The sequence below is a fragment of the Micropterus salmoides genome, unplaced genomic scaffold (genome assembly GCF_014851395.1).
Source record: "Micropterus salmoides isolate LMB-PRFRI ecotype aquatic unplaced genomic scaffold, ASM1485139v1 Ms_hic_scaffold_4, whole genome shotgun sequence".
Taxonomy (NCBI): Eukaryota; Metazoa; Chordata; class Actinopteri; order Centrarchiformes; family Centrarchidae; genus Micropterus; species Micropterus salmoides.
Genome location: NW_024043372.1, coordinates 694,039 through 712,737, shown reverse-complemented (window position 1 = coordinate 712,737; position 18,699 = coordinate 694,039). Strand labels below are relative to the sequence as shown.

The window sequence follows — 18,699 nt, the reverse complement described above, 5'->3', positions numbered from 1 at the left end:
CTGTAGTCGCCGCCGAAGGGAGCGACTATTCCATACCGACCCAGCCCGAGCCCGGGAACTGTGCTGCTGGCAGGAAACCAGGTAAGAGGACGGAGGAGGATGGCGGCTCGCCTCCAGGAAATCATCTTCAGATAAGCCAGAACAGGGAAATACAGTGTGTTAGGGAGGAGGTCAGTCAGCAGACGGAAGACGTGGGGAGGGATGTAGGGACGGAGGGAAGACGGTGTGAAGAATAAAGGGAAAGAGGAGGTTTATAGACCCTGGGAGGAGCAGAGGAAGCACAGGTGGGATGGACGATTGATTATTGATTGTTTGTGCCCGTCCAGCAGGAGACAAAGAGGCCTTTTCATGTTTATTCATTACAAATCATGACTGTTCATCAGCAGGATGTGTGTGGGGATGCTGGTGTGTGTGTGTGTGAGTCTTCGCCAGCTACATCATGATGATCATCCTCATCATGATGCGTCCGCGTCCACAGCAGGCTGGTGGTCGTGTTTTCATTTTGCCTGCAGACGTGTTTGAAAGAGATTCTACCAAACCAGCGGCCTCATTTCTAAACGGTGCGTCCGTACAAAAGAGGGCTGGAAACGTGCGTACGCCACTTCCCAAGCAAAGGTTGTGATCTATAAAACACGTGTAAGTAAACTCTGAACCATGCGTACGCACATAAAGAGGAGATGAAACTGAAGGATGAAACTGTTTGAAGAGAATAGGTCTGCTGCTGCGTGAAATAAATCCAAAAATTGAAGCCTTTCTGAATAAACGTTTGACTGATTTTCCCTGAAGTGCGCAAAAAAAACACACAATTTAAGATCATTTGCAGCCACAAAGATCCAGATTCAGGATCATAAACACAAACGGAGATTCTGTTTCTGCCTCAGATATGTTGGACAGTTTAATCGGGAATCATATTAATTAATACTTGCATGCAGCAATTTATTCTCATAAATAAGGTGAACAGGAGGAGAAATTATATTTAAACTGATGCCGTTTTCAGTGCGTCCAGAGAATGTCTCAGTAGAGCTTCTCCTGTTCATCAAGCCTTACAAAGAATGTTGCATCAAAGAATGTCCTGAGCTAAAGTTAACAGGAAGGGTTTGTCTGATGTAATTTAATAAAACTGTCACTAAGTTACTGAAACAATAACTGAAAGTTACTGAAACGTACTAAAACATTAGATTATATACTAAACATTGTGAAAGCTTGAATTTTGCCTTGGTCTCTTTCATCCCGGATTGAATGGGCCCCTCTGACAAAACAACTGGCCCCAGCCCGGGCCCCTCAGTAAAATTGGTCTTGAACCGCCACTGCAGCACAGGTCGTTTGTTCAAGCAGCTTATTACGACGCATATTTGTTGTGGCAGCGAGCTCTAGTGGCCGTGCGACAGAAGCAAAGCAGCAAGCCGGGTGACGTTTTCTAAATCGGAAGGAAGGAGTTAAGGAGGTGGACGGGGTGGATGGACGGATCAAACCCTGGAGGAGAACGGCGTTCGAGTCGCGTGTGAAACCCAGAACATGTTAATGCGAGTTAAAAAACGTTTCTCACATCATCATGTGAGTTGAGTCACACGATTTACTTTAACCCAAAGTAGGATATTTTACTAAATCGAACCAAACTGTGACCGTTTCACAACATTAACCAGGTGTTGGGTGTTACGTCACGTGACTTACTGAGGTCCGGCCGCCTGTCGCTGGACGTGGTCGGGAAGCGCTCCGTGTCGTTTGGGAGGTCGTGGACAAACGACCTACTTTTTAGGTCTGAGAACAGGAAGCTGTGAGACAGAAGGACCGGTCCTGTTGGCTCGTGTTCATGTGAGTTATTAATAGGAAGAATCCAGAGTTACTGATCGCCTTATCCTTCAAATATCCCTCGTGCTGAGTGGTAACGCCTCTGTTCTCATGGCAACGCTCAGGTCAGCACTGATTGGCTGAGGCGTCTGAACCTGTGGTTGGCTCCTGTCTCGCATGTCAATCCCTCTGTCTCCAGCTCGTCCTGCATCTTCCAAACAAATAGAAACAGAAGAATCTGATCTGCTGTGACGGTGGAACCACAGGATAATCACATTAACTCCTGTTTGTGCTGATTACAGCATCTACTGAGGCTGATTATACCAAGAACTGGATTTAATTAGCACATGGCATTGATTTAGGTGATTAGATCCTCTGATCAGAGCACCGGAGTGAAGACTAGAAAGAAAATCAACGTAACTTTATTTACACCCATTAACAGCCACATGTTACGCTGCAGAACGAGGCCCAGACTTCTTTAGGCAGCTTCTTCCTGTGGCCGGATCACTGAGTTAAGGACATTTCCTCAACTAGGACCTATACTGTCCATAAGTTACATCGCTTCACAACGTATACTAATAAGCCAATCACAGCACAGTAATGAGCTGCTTCTGACCAATCACATGGCAGGCTCTCAATGTAAAGACACCAGTGTTACTTGAAGTGTGACACGAAGCAGCGCAGTGAAGTAAAATCTGACCTCGGTGAGACGTCTCTCATCTGACTGAATCTCTCGGAGGTTTGTGGGAACAGCAGGTTTATTTATGGCGAAGGACAGTAGTGTCGAATCGTCATCTCATGTGGTCAAACAGTGCGTGCTCTGTCTGGAGCGACGGCGTGGAGAGATTTTCTCCTGGCTGTGAAACACGTAAACGGATGGTTGACTTCATAGAAACATGGCGAAATTAATCAGCGACACATAATATTCAACCAAGGAAATCTAGCTTAACTTTTACCTGCTTTTCAAGTAAGTTAGAATTGTTTAGTCCACGGACATGTTACCTATGGGCAAATCCCATAATCCTTTGTCGCTGCAGGTACAACTTCATGGCAGCAGGTGGCAAAGTGGTCCCATTTAGTAGGATTTAACCTGAACCTTTTTAACTATGTTACACATGCAGAGCGCTGACAGCCACTAGCGCGGCTCTGGTTGTGTCGCATCATTTATTTATTTGAGTATGTCCTCCTGATCATTTTTAAGACTGTGATCCTGCTTGTTGTGGCAACTTAAAAAACGTCTCTCGCAGGACGTAAAGTTTTTTTCCAAAAGGACAGTGAGGTGAGGAGGCAGACGTGCGATGACAAAAACCCAACGTTTTATTTGACGCTAAACGACCACTGTTACGAAACAAAGCGTCTCCAGCAGGAGTCCTAAATACGTGTTCCATCAAACTTACTGTCACAAAGAAACTATACTGTACTGAATAAAATGAACGAAAACCAAAACCCAGACAGAAGCAAGGTGATCCAGGAACGCAGGTCCAGGAGAGAACGGGTCCAGGACACACTGCAAAAAGTGAGCTCTCAAAATGGGGGAAATATTACTTAAAATAAGCAAAATTATCTGCCAACAGAACAAGAACATTTCACTTGCTACTTAAGGACAAAAAAGAAGTTCTGAACACGACAACATCACGTTCAGACAGCGAGCCCTGCAGCCGAGCTGTGATTTTAGACAGGAATCTTTATTAATTAACGGGACAGTTTCTTAGATGGAGCCCATCTGTAGGACTAAGAACTAAGGCTAGAACGAAAAACACAAAACCATAAACCAAAACGAGACTTAAACAGGAAAACAACAGCACAAAACCAAATCCTAACAGTTGTGACGGTCAGGAACCACCATGGGACCTTACTTCAGAAAATACATGGACGGTAGACAATGGCAAGAGGAAGTCAGGAGAGTCGCAGTTTGATCTAAAATACGTAATTACAAAGAGCACAATCCCAAAAGTGGCGTTTGTGAAGTCAACTGTTTCTCTAAATGACTGCAGAAAACTCAAAAAGAAGATGCTGTGTTACATTTCTGCGTGGAACAAGTCACCTAGCTAGCAGCAACCAAGCAGTGAACGTTAGCTTAGCATTAGCGAGCTAATATGTCGGTGATGTAGAGACGGAGGATCACTGAACAGTTTTCACACAAAAATAAAATGTAGTTACAGGTTTACGACAAACTTCTGGACGGATAAAATTATATTTTAAATTTAAACAAACATCGTGTGAGTAATTCAGGACACAAATCAAACGGGATAAAAACATTATGTGTCCCTTATCATTTGACTACCGTACATATTTGTTCTGAAATAAGAGACGACCCAGGCTCCCTATAGGCACCTCCACCTCATTTTTACGACACTTGAACAGCTCTGAATTCACAGGAGAAACTTCTGGAGCGCAGATACGCCTCTTCATTATTATTATTACTAAATGAAACAGGAAAATAAGTTTATTTTCTCTATGGCTCTAAGACTCCTGCAATTTTTAAGCTCATGATAATCTTAAAAAGTAACTTAACGCCCCTCAAATCGTGTCTTCGCTAAACACCCGGTGATTGAACTTGTCACCTTGCTGCAGAGGGGTACAGGCGTTCTCCAGGACGCCACGCTGTCACCGCTGGGCGCCACGTTAGGCTGCTCTTTAGGCTCAGAAGGAACCGTGACTCCACGTACATGAAGCTGGAGACTCACATGACCTGGGATGAAAAGAAGGATCTGGATCATTTTGTTTGCCACACCGCCCCCCCGGGCGTGAGACGGTTAAACTGAATATTGATGATCCAAGTATGCTGACCTGGTTTAGCCCCAATCAGCTCTTTCTAAAAGATCCAGCATCTTTAACGAGCTTTCCCTGTAGGTTTCCCAAAGTACCTCCAGCTCTGAAAAGTTTTCAGGGACGGAAACTCGGAGGCTTAATTGGCTGAAGAAACCTCGCCGTGTGCACTCAGCCTCGGCGGAGCGGCGGAGCTCAGCAGCACGCAGCTTGTCATTTGGTCGGTCGGAGCTGTGGATGGTTTTCCCTGAGAGACGTGTCGGTCACGCATCGGTGGACTGGAACACAGACGGTTTGGAGGTGAACTTGCCCGTGTAGTTGTCTGCGGCGTCTGGTTGTTTGTGGACGGACTCGGCGAGGCTCGGAGGTGTCAGCCGGTCGACAGCAGGACACGGAGAACACGTGAGCTTCAGCCTGCTTCCTGTTCCAGCAGCCTCAGAACTGAACAACCATGGGAAAAGTCAAATCAATATTACGCAAAAGAAGACTCAATAAAACGCTTTAACTTAACTTAACAGAACTTAACAGTGTGTGTGTGTGTGTGTGTGTGTGTGTGTGTTTGTGTGTGTGTTTACTGGATCGGTCAGCTACACAAAACCATCACTTATTACTGATCCCAAGATGGCCGCCGCACGTTTGTTTCTGTGTGTGACTGTTTCCCCTCAGGGATCAATAAACTTTTCTGTTCTGTTCTAGCTCTTCTTCTCATCTGCTAATAAACAGGAAAGTAAATAAACTTCTTATATATTTTTTGGGATGACTGGATTTGATTTTCGCTGCCTCGTAACACGAAAGGAGCAGCGAGGAAGTAGTTAGTCCTCTCATGTCGGTGTGTCATTCACACCTGTAGCTCGGTTCATGTTCACAAACCAAGACAGAGCTGGAAACAGTCACGTGGACTGACAGGTAGCTCTCTGATTGGACGGTCACACTTGGGCAAGGAATAATATATTAATAAAAGTAACTAGTTACTCCTGACGTGTCTTTTTCCATGTGGTGCCTTTTGCGTCCGCACTACAAATCATGTTGTATTTTGTCTAAATTTGGACAAATACTAGTTCCATTTGTTTTTTTATGTAAGGTTATTAGTTATTAATTATGATTACAATGAGGCTGGCTCCTGAGTTGTGTTATTTACATTTCAGAGGTATTATGGGATGTTGCCATGTCCCCAGTGATGATCATTCAACTTAGATCAACTTATAAAAATATTATTATTATCTACTTTTCCTGATCAAAATCTATTTAATCGAAAATAGTTTTTATCAGAATTTATAAAGTAAAAAAATAAGCTTCTATGTTTGTCCCCAGCGCCCATGTCCACCCTGTTGAGTTGCTTTAACTGCCCCTTTAAGTGGAAAACATGTTTTTTTACTGACATCACTCTCATGAGGGATCAATCAAATTAAATAATTAAAAAAATGTTTGTGAAAAATTATAGATTCCTCATCTAGTATTGAAGGTCATGTTAGCCATTATGCTCACACAGGCAGCTAAAAGGCTAACGTTAGCTCAAAATGTCCAACAAGCTGGACACTAACAGGGTGGACATGTATATCCTGGTGTTTTGTCCACCCTGTTATGTTGGTATTTTTCCTTCATAGTTTATTGAAATTAGCAAATATTAAGTGTATATTTGTATTTACATAAAGATATGAAGGGATTGACCGCACAGGCAAGAGACACTGAGTAATTCTTATCATAATTCACTGTTCTTGAGAAAAATACGTCCCCCTTTCATAAGGTGCGCTTGTTTTACTCACTACAGGCCGAGCCTGTGCTGTTTAAAAAATATTTTATTGTAAACAAATATCTAATAAGAGTCATATGTCATATATATATATGACATATGATTTCTATAAAAATGTAATTTTAGTAGCAATCCTGAAAACACTTTTAAACAGTTTAAGTGTCAAAGTCCTTAACAGGGTGGACATGGCGTCCTGTGTGTCACATGTTGTTAATATATATAAATTTAATACAATAAAGGTGCCTGAGCTCGACCAATGTGTTTTTGATAAAGTTAGATATATACTTTATATAATAGAACGTGCGTTCACGTCAACGACAACAAAAGTGGCGTTCTGGTAAGAGATAATATTAACAACACTGCTGACAGCAGGTCATGCAGGACCTGACTGAATCTGAGCACCGTAAAAAGAACGAAGCATCAGTAGGAAGAACAGTGACGCTGCAGCTGACCTCCAATGTTAACAGGCGTTTTCTCCCAGAATAGTGTGAGCGTGTACTTCCTGTGTGCTCGCTTTTTATTAAGGCTGGTGCCGACTACACAGCCAGCCTGAAACCGCCTTGGGAGGTGGTCTCAGGCCACTTACAGGTAAACTCTGGTGCAGTTTTGTAAAAAACACAAACAGACCCAGCACAGTCATTAACGACAGCAGAATGACCATAAAAGCCGTCTTCTAGCCGTTATTAATGAGCAGTCTTACTAAGCGATGTATGTCGTCACATGGGTCTGTAACGCACTGGGTGAAGCCCTGTAGCGTCGTGTTTGAACGCTAAAGGTTGGTGTGGGATATGAAGAACAACTCAACAAGTTACACATGTAAGGTTACTTAACTTATGTAAATTAACTGACGTAAGTAACGTAGTTATTTTAACCCACACCACAACCTTTTCCTAAATCTAACCAAACCGTTTTAAAATTGCGTGGTTAGAAAAGTAATTTTATTTTGAAAGTGTAACCAGAGGTTGCATATGTATTGTTGCTCACATGACCACAGAGCTCTAAACGTTCAAAAACAAAGCTAAAGGGTACCAAGCGTCCATATGTGACTAGTTGGGAGTGAGAATTTCCCCTGATCAACCAGACAGTGATCAGGAGTTAAATCAGACGTGAATGCGTATGTAAGGACCAGGAAACTGCAGCGTGACCTGCCGTCACCAGAACCAGAGGTCCTGATGTGTGTCAGTGTCACGGTGAGGAAGCAGGATACCAGAACTGTCTGTTCACCGAGTTACCCGTCAGTCTGTGGACCTTTGTGGTTTCAGCTCCAGAACCAGATGAACCGACCTGCAGGTGTGAAGGTGCAGCTGTAGATCCATAAATCCTGGGAGGACCTGCGAGGTCAAATGTTTTACTGGCTTGTTCTGCGGTGACGAGCTTGTCGGGCTCTAACTGTGGTGCTGACTGTGCTTGTGTCTCTCTGCCGGCTGAAGGTATTCGAGGCGTCAGACTTTGGCTCTCACCCCCTGTTCTCAGTGACGCAGGGAGGAGTGGACCTGCAGCAAGTGAGTATGACCGCCTGGGGGGCAAGGGTCAAAGGTCACTGCATCATCTGCCAACACGGTGCGGTGACCCCCGCTTTAAAAGATACGAACTCACACACAGAGAACGGATTAAATGATTCTGTCTCTTAAATTAGAATATGAAGCGTCTCCTCCTCGTACAGCCCTACACTGTGTTTCATTTGAATGAAAAATCTTTACTTGGGTTTGGGAGAAATCTCTCCATGTGGTGCCCTGCTCTGTAAACCGCCACCTTCCCTGAGCCAGGGACGCAGCCAAAGGACCTGAATTCAATCACGTCGCTGCAGCCTGCCAGAGAGGTCAAGTGTGGGAACCGAGGCTGAGTAAAGACGGATGCCACGGAGCAAAGTATGAAAACACAGAGACGGAAAGAAATAGAAAAAGAAAGAAGAGTGAAAAATGGAGAGTGGGCTGACGGAAAAACATGTGCAGGGGAGGAGAGGGAAAGATAAGATACAGACATGAAAACTGCCTGGTGAATTCAGCGTCTCACACTCCATACCTCATCCTACCAGCTGGGTTTGGGATCCAGAACCGGTTCCAAGTTGAAACCGTCACCAAATTTCCAAGAACCATGGATTCACTAAGACCAAGAGCAAACTGCAGCAGCTGCAGTCAGGAGGTCTGGTGCGAGGGAGGAAGCAGCTCCGACATGACGAAGCGTTTCCTTCAACACGGCGTGAATCTGAAGGAACGCTTCAGCGTGTTCAGCGTGTCGCGCTCTCCCAGCTACAACGACGCCGCAGATCCAGCTAACGCTAACGGCAGCAACGTCTCAGGTACAAAACACAGGTGAGCAGACATTCAACTTTTATACTGAAGGGAAACCAATGATGGCTACAGATGAGACGAGTCCCAGAGACGCCGCTCTAGGACAGAGACTCCTTTCACTTTAGAGACATGAAGGGGAAGAGGAGGAAGGATTATATCCAGTTTTTCATGTGATGTCTTAAAGCAGCCAAATGAAAATGCAGCAGATGCACGTCTTCCTGTAAAACAGCCGTCCGCCGTAACTGCAGGGACTAAAGGGTCAATTCGTGTGCTCAGATTTGAGACACTTAACGGAGCTCCCATCCAACACGATGTGCTCAGTCTGCACCCACTGCTAATGATTCCTGTAGAGAAGAGCGAGTGGGGCCAGTCAGCAGCAGTGCTTGTATCACTCTGACAGGAAGCTGCAGGGCTGCGTGCTGAGCTGAACGCAGAATCACACAGCAGACTCGTGTTGGCAGATGATGTTGAAACGGGGGAACAATTCACATGTTGGCCGAGACTCCGAGGAATGTTTCGTTCGTTGACTAGACTGCCCTTTTTCAACAAAGATATAACAACAGTGATCAGGGAGGCGAACGCCAGCCGACACACGTTTGGATGGGACGCGAACTGAAAATGGCCGTAACCATAACGGAGATGTGCTCAGAGTGTCAGCAGATATTTAGAGCAGACGAACAGCAACATGAACTACGGCAAAGTCACACAAAGAGCCTCTGCAGCCGCCAGCCGAGCTACTACATGGACCCACACAGGACCCCCCCCCCCAGAGGAACATGGATGTGCTTCAAGTGACGGTGAACGCTCCCCTGGAACAGCAGGTGTTCCCACCCGGTTCTTTGATGCACAGTCTGAATATGCTGAGAGGCTCTCTGCAGGGTTAGCTGGACGGCGTGATGGGGTGCGCTGGCAGTGCGCCGTAGGTCAGGTCAGGTTATGGTACACGGACATTAATATGTTTGTTTCACACAAACATACGAGATCGGCCTCTGGCAAAATGATTACCTGCTCGTCAAAAAATCTTTTATTTATTTTTTTATTTAGCTCTCATATAGCATTTAGCGTTTACCCAAAGCGACTTACAATTGCTATATTTGTCAGAGGTCGCACGCCTCTGGAGCAACGAGGGGTTAAGTGTCTTGCTCAGGGACACAGTGTCTCACAGTGGATTCAAACTCAGGTCACTCACACTAAAGGTATGTGTCCACTGCTCCATCACCACCAGCCTGACGATGAAATATTCTGAAAAACATTTGATTTCATCGTCTATATTTTTGAGGTCAGTTGTCAATTCTGAAAATGAACACGTACGTTTGCTTTTATAAATGAAACTGTCGTTTCCTCAGATTGATTAAAAGGACTCTTTTCCTTCGACACGCTTCCTAGTGAACAGAATAGTTTCATGTCAGGGGCAAGGTCAGTTTAGATTAGACCATCCATGATCAGCAGCGCCGCCGTCATAAAGTGTCCTTCCAGCAGCCTCCGAACACACTATCATCATAGCTTACACGTTTATTTCATGTCAGTGGAGAGTTGGGCCTCTGGACGCTTTAAATTCAAGTCATCTCCACGTGATGATCCGACGGCGTGCTGCTGCAGCCACTAATGAAATGCATTCATCCCTGCTGAAATCTTTGCTCTCCTCTGTCACGTTTAGCTTCTCCAGCCTCTGTCTGTGAAAGACACTGATGGTATGATGGCGTGTCACTGCTGGCTAATATTAGCAGCAGGGCTAAACTGGGAACGCATCTGACTGACAGCACTTTGTGATAAGAGTGAAGCGGAGCACTGTGGAGACGAACGGAGGGACGTGTGTTTGACTGGACAGGCTGAGTGTTTAAACTAAGCTAACACTAAAAAAGGTCTGTTGGTTAAAAAAGCAAAACTTCCTGTTGGATTACAAACAGAACTCTGATCCCATTTAACAGGTTAGCAGACAGAACGTTAAAACGGCCACTTGGTTTATGTTGACACTATTACCGCCTCGTAGGCGTTAAATTATGGTTTATGGTCGAGGATGAAACCGAGAGATCAAGGTCACCATTCAATAACAGAAATGTTATTAAGCGTTTAGACGGGCTGTGAACTCTGCGTGCTGCTGCTGAAGGAAATCAGTCACGTCATCATTAATGGACGGAGCAAAAAAATACAGCAACAACTAATTCACACGGTAAGTCACTGATCCGATCTGAGGATGAGACAGGAGAGACGAGTCACCCCGGACTCACACAGGGAACGCTGCGGCGGCTGGTAGCTAGCGTTGAGGTAGATAAATTTTACAGTTCACAGTTGGCCTGCCCCCACTGCTGAAAAAAATCCTAGAGGAAACCAGAAAACACTGCTGGGTCCTTACTGCAACCTGCACGCAAACGCAACAAACTGACTGACCTGCAGACGGATTCAGACTGACACACTCACGTCCTCACACCTGAACAACAGGTCGACTTTCAGGTGTCCCAAAACGACATGGACAAGCATTGGCCAGTACCAGTCTGGGGTCAGGTGTACCGGGTCGGGCTCAGGTGTACCGGTCCGGGGGCAGGTGTACCGGTCCGGGCTCAGGTGTACCGGTCCGGGCTCAGGTGTACCGGGGGTCGGGCTCAGGTGTACCTGACCGTAAGTACGTTACTTAAGTCACAAGGCGTTAAACACACGTGGTAAACTTTGTGAAATGGTGGTAGTTTGGTCAGGTTTAGGCACCAGAACCATTTGGTTTGGGTTCAAATGAGAACATTTCATAAGTCATCTACAAAACATTATTGAGCTTAAAACGTGTCACATTTGACTTTCTTTGACGCGTTATTTTTTTCCCGCCCCGCTGTGCTGTGATTGGCTAATACTCGTTGACACTACTGATTTTGAAGATAATGTGATAACATAAATGTTTTAAATCGTTGTATCCACAGGGGCAGCTCAGTTTAACCCTTTGTTCATTTGACATTTGCGTCTCAGCAAATATGTATTCATTACACTCAGTCTTGAACCAGCTGAACTCCTCAGCTGATGGGCTGAGGGCCCCATTGGTGAAGAGTCCATTATTTTGGGTTGCTGCTGCGAGTCCCAGGCTTCACTACCTTTGGCGAGCTGTAGCGAGGGTCCACAGATGCTGCGTTTCTTTTCTTATGCTTGGCCCAGCACAGTTAGCGGCCCACCGTAGAGCTATTGTCCAATCACAAGGACGCATGCAAGTGGAGACAAGTTGTAGTCAATCACAGCATAGCAGGGCGGGACTTAGAAAGAAAATAACAGGAGTGAAAGTTGTGAGTTTACTGGACCCCACCACCTCCTTACACAGACTTTGTCTCTCTTTATACCACGTCTCCTGACTCTTTCTGCCTCTAGAGGTCGCGGTCTAACAACAAACCTAAACGTGGGTCGTAATAAGCATCATCGACCTGCAGGCCCGTTTCTCTGCTGAGGACGGGCCGGAGCTTAAAACCAAGACTGACTAACTGCACGCGTTACGAGGACCAGGCTGACAGAAAAAGACGTGTACAAACTAGAAGAGACGAGCTCTTCACTCCATCACACTGACTCCACAGCCAACTTTAGCTAAGAGAGGTGGGGGGGCTGCCTGAGGCTCCGGGCCTCGGGGGTGTCAGTTACAGCAGCAGCAACAACGGCTAATGGAGGCCCCGCGGGACTGATGGGAGCTGAGGGGGAGGCTATCCATGGGAGGACACTTGGCCCCAACAGCTGGAACAGTCACATCTGGGATGTGGTCCAGATCCGTCTACGTTTGGTTTGACAGTATTACACCCAGTCACGGTGAACAGCAGGACGACATGTTTGTTCAGTCCAAACCTGTCAGATAAAGACATGTATGATGTGTCAACTCCTCGGTGAAGGTTTGGTGTAGGCACAGAAAACACTTTAGGTGAGGTTTGTTGTTGTTGTCACCTAAATAAATGGCTAAAAGAAACCCAGGTTGACTGCTAGTTGGAAAGACAACAAGGTCTGTGTCACTGAAACGTCTATGGTGATATCTTGATTGTTGTTTTAACGATGTGTGAGCAGACATTATGGAGTAGGTCACGTCACTACCTTTACTAATAACACCTCCGTGCAGTCGTGCACGAGTTAAACAAGCTTAAAAACGAGACACCAGGAGATAAAACACCGACAGCACCAGCCTACAGTCACATGGAGCTCAAAAGACGTCAGTCTGCAAACTATGTTGTTGTTAAAGAACACAAACTAACCACCAGATGGAACATCAAGGATATGAAAAGCTTCGGCGGCCCACGACAGACCTGAACCAGCCGGTACCAGCACAGAAACAAACTCCAGAAGAACGCCGCAGAATCAGATCCGTTACGACAACAGCTGCGACAGAACAGACAGATGAAACGGTTCACTCAGACGTGTTTCAGTGAGCGATGAGTAAAAAGAAAGGTCAAGAACAAACATGGCAGGAAAAGAGGACGAGGACACCAGCGTAGAAAATGTACAGCGTGTTTTACATCTTCCACCGTCTGACTCCATCCTTTAGCATCTGAGCAAGCTGCCGTGTAAAAATACGAAATGAAAAACGCTTTTCATTTGCTCGAGCTCGCACAAGCTGTGCACGTTACTGTGCACAGGCCGCCAAGCCAAACGGCGATGAAAACAAACCGCCACCTTCTCCGTCCCGGTCTGTTCTGTTCGGGTAAGAAACAATCAGCCACTCCCGGAGAGAGAGAGATCTCCAATATGGCCGCCACAGGCTTCATTGTGTCACCTGACAGCCCTTTATAGAGAGGGGAGGGCAAAGTATATGGGAAGAAGAAGAGAGAGAGAAGACGGTGAGTGAGGGAGAGATGGATGAAGAGAGGAGGAAAAAGCAGGAAGAGACAGAAAGAGAAAACGAGACAGGAGACGGGATGGAAGGAGGGTTAGTGCAGAGTTAAGTGGCTGCACAGCGATTAATGCCTTTTATTCATTATTTAGGCTGGGGGGGGGGTAATAAAGGGGGAGGGAGAGAGGAGGATTCATCTATTTGCGGCACTTTCTGGTGAAATCACTCATTTGCTTTCTGGTGACAGATCCATCTGCAGCTCTCAGACATTTCTGAGATTCAACATTAATCTTTATTTCAGGATTAAAGAATTTCTAAATGGTAATTCAGCTGCGCTCGTTCAGACGCCGGCAGACATGAAGCACATCTGAGAGTCAAAGTTTCAGGGTTTAGCAGGAACTCATTAAAGTAAATAACTATAGTTTAGAGTAAATGAAGGTGAGTTAGTGAGTTTAGATCTGATGGAAACACCGGTGAAGTTTAGCTGCAGTGATTTATAGAAGTATGAAAACATTACGGAGATCTGCACAGATCATGAACAGATCTTCTGCATGTGCACCAGGAAGTCCGTAAGTCTGTTCAGAGGTCACAATAAAGATGTTCCTGATAACATCAGAGGCGGCTGCTTGTTGTCTGGACAGTGTGAACAGGAAGTGCAGGATCGAGCTCCTTTGGCTTCACATGCAGAATAAACTTGCTTGATGTTCCACGTGTTATTTTTACCGTACTGTCCTACACTGAAGCATCCTGATAGGGAGCAGTCACATGGGACAGAAGGCAGCTGCCTCGCCGCCGTAACACACAGCAGCCGCAGATGGCAGCACACTCGAGTGAAGGCGTCTCTGTGAACATTGGTTTGGAACAGCCTTTTAGGGCAGCGTTTACGGCAACGTGTGACGTCCCTTCTGGCAGTCAGTCGCTAACGTCAGCTAGCTAGTTATTGAAAAGGCAAATGGATAGCAGACGCCTCAGAAATCAGACTTGAACAAACTTGGTTAGTTTCAGTCACTGGCTGATATGATAGTTCAGGGTTTAGTTCTCGCTAACATTTCAAAAATCGAAGCAATAAAAGTACAAAAAACTCTTAAAAACGTATATTTGTAGACAAATTTCAGCTTGTTTGTCCGCCATCTTATCAATTTTTTTGTGAGCCACCCCAGGCGCACTGATTTATGGGTCATAGGCAGATCAGCATCGATGTTGCCTTCGAAACGAGCCGTTTGGAACAGCACCCGATGCCTCGCCGTCCTGTTAGACGCCTCTTGAGTCCGCGGTTTTACCTGTTTCAAACACAGCCAGAGTCTTTCTCAGACCTCATCACAGACACTTCAGACCAGCTGTTATTATATTTAGTCGGCAGCTAAACTTTTAAATGCAGTAAAGAATGAATCCTGGCTCGTTGGTGACACCAACGCATACAGAATCAGATCCTAGCATCGATTACAGCCCAGCAGAGCCACTGAAGCTGTTACTGTGTGTTAACACTGAAAGCGAATTTAATATTCGCCTCGCTTTACACACACGAGTTTGACCGCTGGACATTTTGAGTCTTCACACACAACGCGACAAGCGAATGAACACAGCCCGCGGATACTTCAGCTGTATGAACCCAAAGTATAAACCTTTGCTGTGATTAAACGGATCAAACTGATGCCGAAATATCAACAACATGATGCCGTTTTGTTAGACAGATGAATTCAGGCTTTGTCAGGTCTGTCAGCAGAACAACAGCTATTAAAATGTTTGTTTTCTGAACGGAGTTTGGATCGATCAGGGCTATGCTACGCTAACCTGTTCACAGTAAAGTACAACGACAGCTGGAATAAAGTTACAGACACACATGTTCTGAACTCACCAGGTAGTTCAACTTCCTCACTTTCTTTTCTCCAAGTAACGTCCAGTTTTGTCCGGTTGTTATAAAAATGAAGTAGTAGTCCAGCAGAACTCCGGTACCATCCGACGCTAACAACAACACTGGAACCGGATCTGCACAGAAGCTGCTGAGAAGCTCCAGTGAAGATAAATCAGGCTGTAATCCCAAAAACTAAAGTAAAAAGCTAATTTAATAAAAGCAGTTAACTCTGAGTTCCTCCTGCAGGTAAACGACGTTGCTGTCAGAGCAGAATCCAGACCGACTACGGGGGTTATTGAAGCCGCCGGTGACGTTTGGACAATCTCACCGCTGATAGGCTTTCGCAACATCGCGTCAAGCGAATTTCTCACGAACCAGCTAATGTCGCGACAAACGCCTCTTTTGCGCCGCCCGGAGTGAATTCGCAGAAATTCGCGTCTTTGCATTGACTCTGTAATAAAAATGCTGGATTCGCTTTTAGTGTGAACACAGCTTCACTGTGATGTAGAGACAGAGCTCAGGTCAAAACCCTCTGAAAGATTAATGTGTTACAGATGACTAACTTGCCGCTCTGAAACTCCTCTGGTTGTTCTGCCTGTGTTTCGGGATCAGACTCGGGCTCCAACACGTACAGCTGAACCGAAGCCGTGGTTACCGGCTTGTCAAGACCCGCCCTGCTCTACCAAGGTACTGAGCATGTGCAGCTCCAAACAAAGATCTTGATGCTTCACTCGGTAGCTAAAACAGAGCATTCAACACACAGGGTGAAAAGAGGAGCTGCAGCGACAGAAATATGGTGTTTTTTGAAAATGAAACCACGTAAATTTGTTCTGGTACAACCCCTAAATAAAGTTATGAACCTGAAAATGAGCAGAATATGACGTCACTTGAGTTTGTTGTTGTCGTGCTGGACCGTCATAATACTGACAACATGCAGAAGACCAAACATTACGTATACATTACTACACATCAATCATTATTTATTATATTATTGTATAAAACAATTATTGTCAGTTAAACATGAAGTCCTTCAAATGAAGTGAAAGCTCATATGTGAGGGGCTGCGTTTATCAAACACTCTCTGCAGCACTGAGACGTCTCTGAAGCTCGTTCTGACCTCCTGACAGTCAGACGAGTGAACGCACCACTTCTTCTGTGTAAAGAACTTGGAGAACAAGTTCTCAGGGTTACAATCATGTGAGGCCGAAACTTTGATCGCATGATGACCTGGTGGACTTTAAACCCAACCTGTGAGGAGCTCCTCTCCTGGTCATCAGCAGAGACAGGATGTGTGTCCACTTAGAAATGAGCTCCTGCTCTGAGACGCTTGAAGCTGCTGCAGCTGCACCTCTGACCTGCGCTGCATTAAACCACCAGCGGAGATATACGTTCTGCGTTCAGGCCTGCACGGACCGCTGGATTCAGGCCTGCAGAGTAGACTTTCAGGTTTGGCAGCGTGTAGAAATATTTAGCGTCGTATATGCAGATCAAGAAGACACATAACAAAATGAAGGCGGCCGAGCACAGCCAGGCCGTCGCTCCTGCGCAGCCTTTCCTCTGAACCCTTGAGTTAGCAGCAGGAGTCAGGAGTTCAGCAGCAGCAGCAGCGTCAAGGATAACAACTGTGAAACGTGTTATATAAGGTGTGGTGAACCTCAGGGAGCAACAACGGCTCTGAATATCTCTGATGCACACTCTCAGCCTATGGAAGTGTTCGCTCTCTTTGAAGTTCACTTTGGGATTTGGGAAGGCCTCTAAAAACTTTACATCCTGATCTTGGAGAGATAAACAAGGAGCTGCAGCGAGAAGTCGTTTCAGTAACTCTTGTAGCTCAGCAGAGCGTTGGGAAGCATCCACCCTGACAGAGACTTCTTCCAGGAGAGAAACCTTCCAGCTCCAGCCTTGATCTTTCTGCTGCTGTAGGGGCGTCTAATGTCTAAACTATGGATTCAAGGCGGTCAGAGAGATTTTTATGATGTCACATCCACTATCTACAGTAAAGATCTAGAGAAATAAAATCTGTGATGCAGGTGCTGACGTGGAGGTTTTGTTTCAGACATGAACTCAGTAAAGAAATCAATAAACAACATTATTAATTATTAACTTTTAAATCACATCTAGTCTTCATAGACTCGATGACTATAAATAATAATGCAGATTAATGTTATTGTAAAGCTTTGCAGTGTTCCTTACAGCCTGTCTGCAGGCACAGCCTCCACCAATCAGAGGCAGGCTGTGGCCTGAGAGCCCAAATCCAGGGCTGCCCCCTGGAACAGGGACACAGACGGGTTCTTTCTCACGTGGACTCTCTTTCTGTTTCAGACGTACGCAGTCCAGAGTCACTACGGCATTCCACATTCAGAGGTAACAGGAAGTGACTCTCACTGTTTACAGGAAGTTTTCTGAGCTCGTTTAGATCTGACTTCATCCTCTGCTCCTCCCTCAGCTGGCGAAGCTCCACCAGCTGTCCATGCAGCAGCAGGGCCTGGCCCCCATCAGCCAATCAGCTGCACAGGTCCTACCAGGTATGCACACACACACACACACTCTTAGCTCTGAGCGTTAGTGAAGTCGGTTAAACGGCCAATCAGGAGGGAAGATTTTATAACTGAACTATTCTCCTGCAACAACTGTCTTTCTGTCCTCTGTCGCCCTCGTCTGAGCCACCAGACTCCACTGATGAAAAGAGAGATTTCACCTCTCTGGTCTTCCGCTGCCTCGGTCAGTTAGTTTATTTGTGTTATTGTGTGACTTTGGTGTTTGAAAGGGTTAAAAAGACGCTTGTTATAACAGTCAGCTGCAAAACAAGCTCTTCAATGGACAAAGGATAACGTTGCAGCCCTGATCGGCTGCTGCGCTCGCTCAGTGCACATAAAAACACGGGGAAATAGGTTTCAAAATACAAAAGTTACTCTTTAAAGTACCAAAAGTAAAAGTATTGATCAATGTCAGAATCAAACGTAGTGATTAGTGATGCATTAGTGTCGAGTTAACGATGCAGCAATTCATTAGAATAAAGCTTTAAAACACATCATCATTTATTAGTTTAATTATAATTTGGATTAATAATCTAAATCTACAAAGTCACTAATGTTAAATAAATGTACTACTCAAGGAAAGTACCTCGAACCTGTACAGTACTACAGTAAATGTACTTTGCTCTGCTCAAAGTCCTGCGGAGAAGATGTCAGTGATAACGACCAGTTTCTAAAAACCAAAACTGCCTGTAAGATATTAAAGCATGAACCAACCAACCAATCACAAGTTAGGAGCTAGAGTGTGTGTGTGTGTGTGTGTGTGTGTCTGTGTGTGTGTGTGTGTGTGTGTGTGTGTCTGTGTGTGTGTGTGTGTGTGTCTGTGTGTGTCTGTGTGTGTGTGTCTGTGTGTGTGTGTGTGTGTGTGTGTGTCTGTGTGTGTGTGTGTGTGTGTGTCTGTGTGTGTGTGTGTGTGTGTCTGTGTGTGTCTGTGTGTG

The 18,699-nt window shown here is 45.5% G+C and overlaps 1 protein-coding gene across 2 annotated transcripts in view; it reads left to right on the top strand.

Annotated features, from left to right (window-relative positions):
• LOC119886743 (poly(rC)-binding protein 4-like) overlaps nucleotides 1-18,699 on the top strand; it is a 165,538-nt gene that overhangs the window by 123,386 nt on the left and 23,453 nt on the right. For both annotated transcript variants that reach the window (XM_038697678.1, XM_038697679.1), the window contains exons 9-12: nucleotides 7-81; nucleotides 7,738-7,809; nucleotides 17,550-17,591; nucleotides 17,674-17,752. In XM_038697678.1, coding sequence (XP_038553606.1) covers nucleotides 7-81; nucleotides 7,738-7,809; nucleotides 17,550-17,591; nucleotides 17,674-17,752 — 268 coding nt within the window. The remainder of the gene's footprint in view (nucleotides 1-6; nucleotides 82-7,737; nucleotides 7,810-17,549; nucleotides 17,592-17,673; nucleotides 17,753-18,699) is intronic.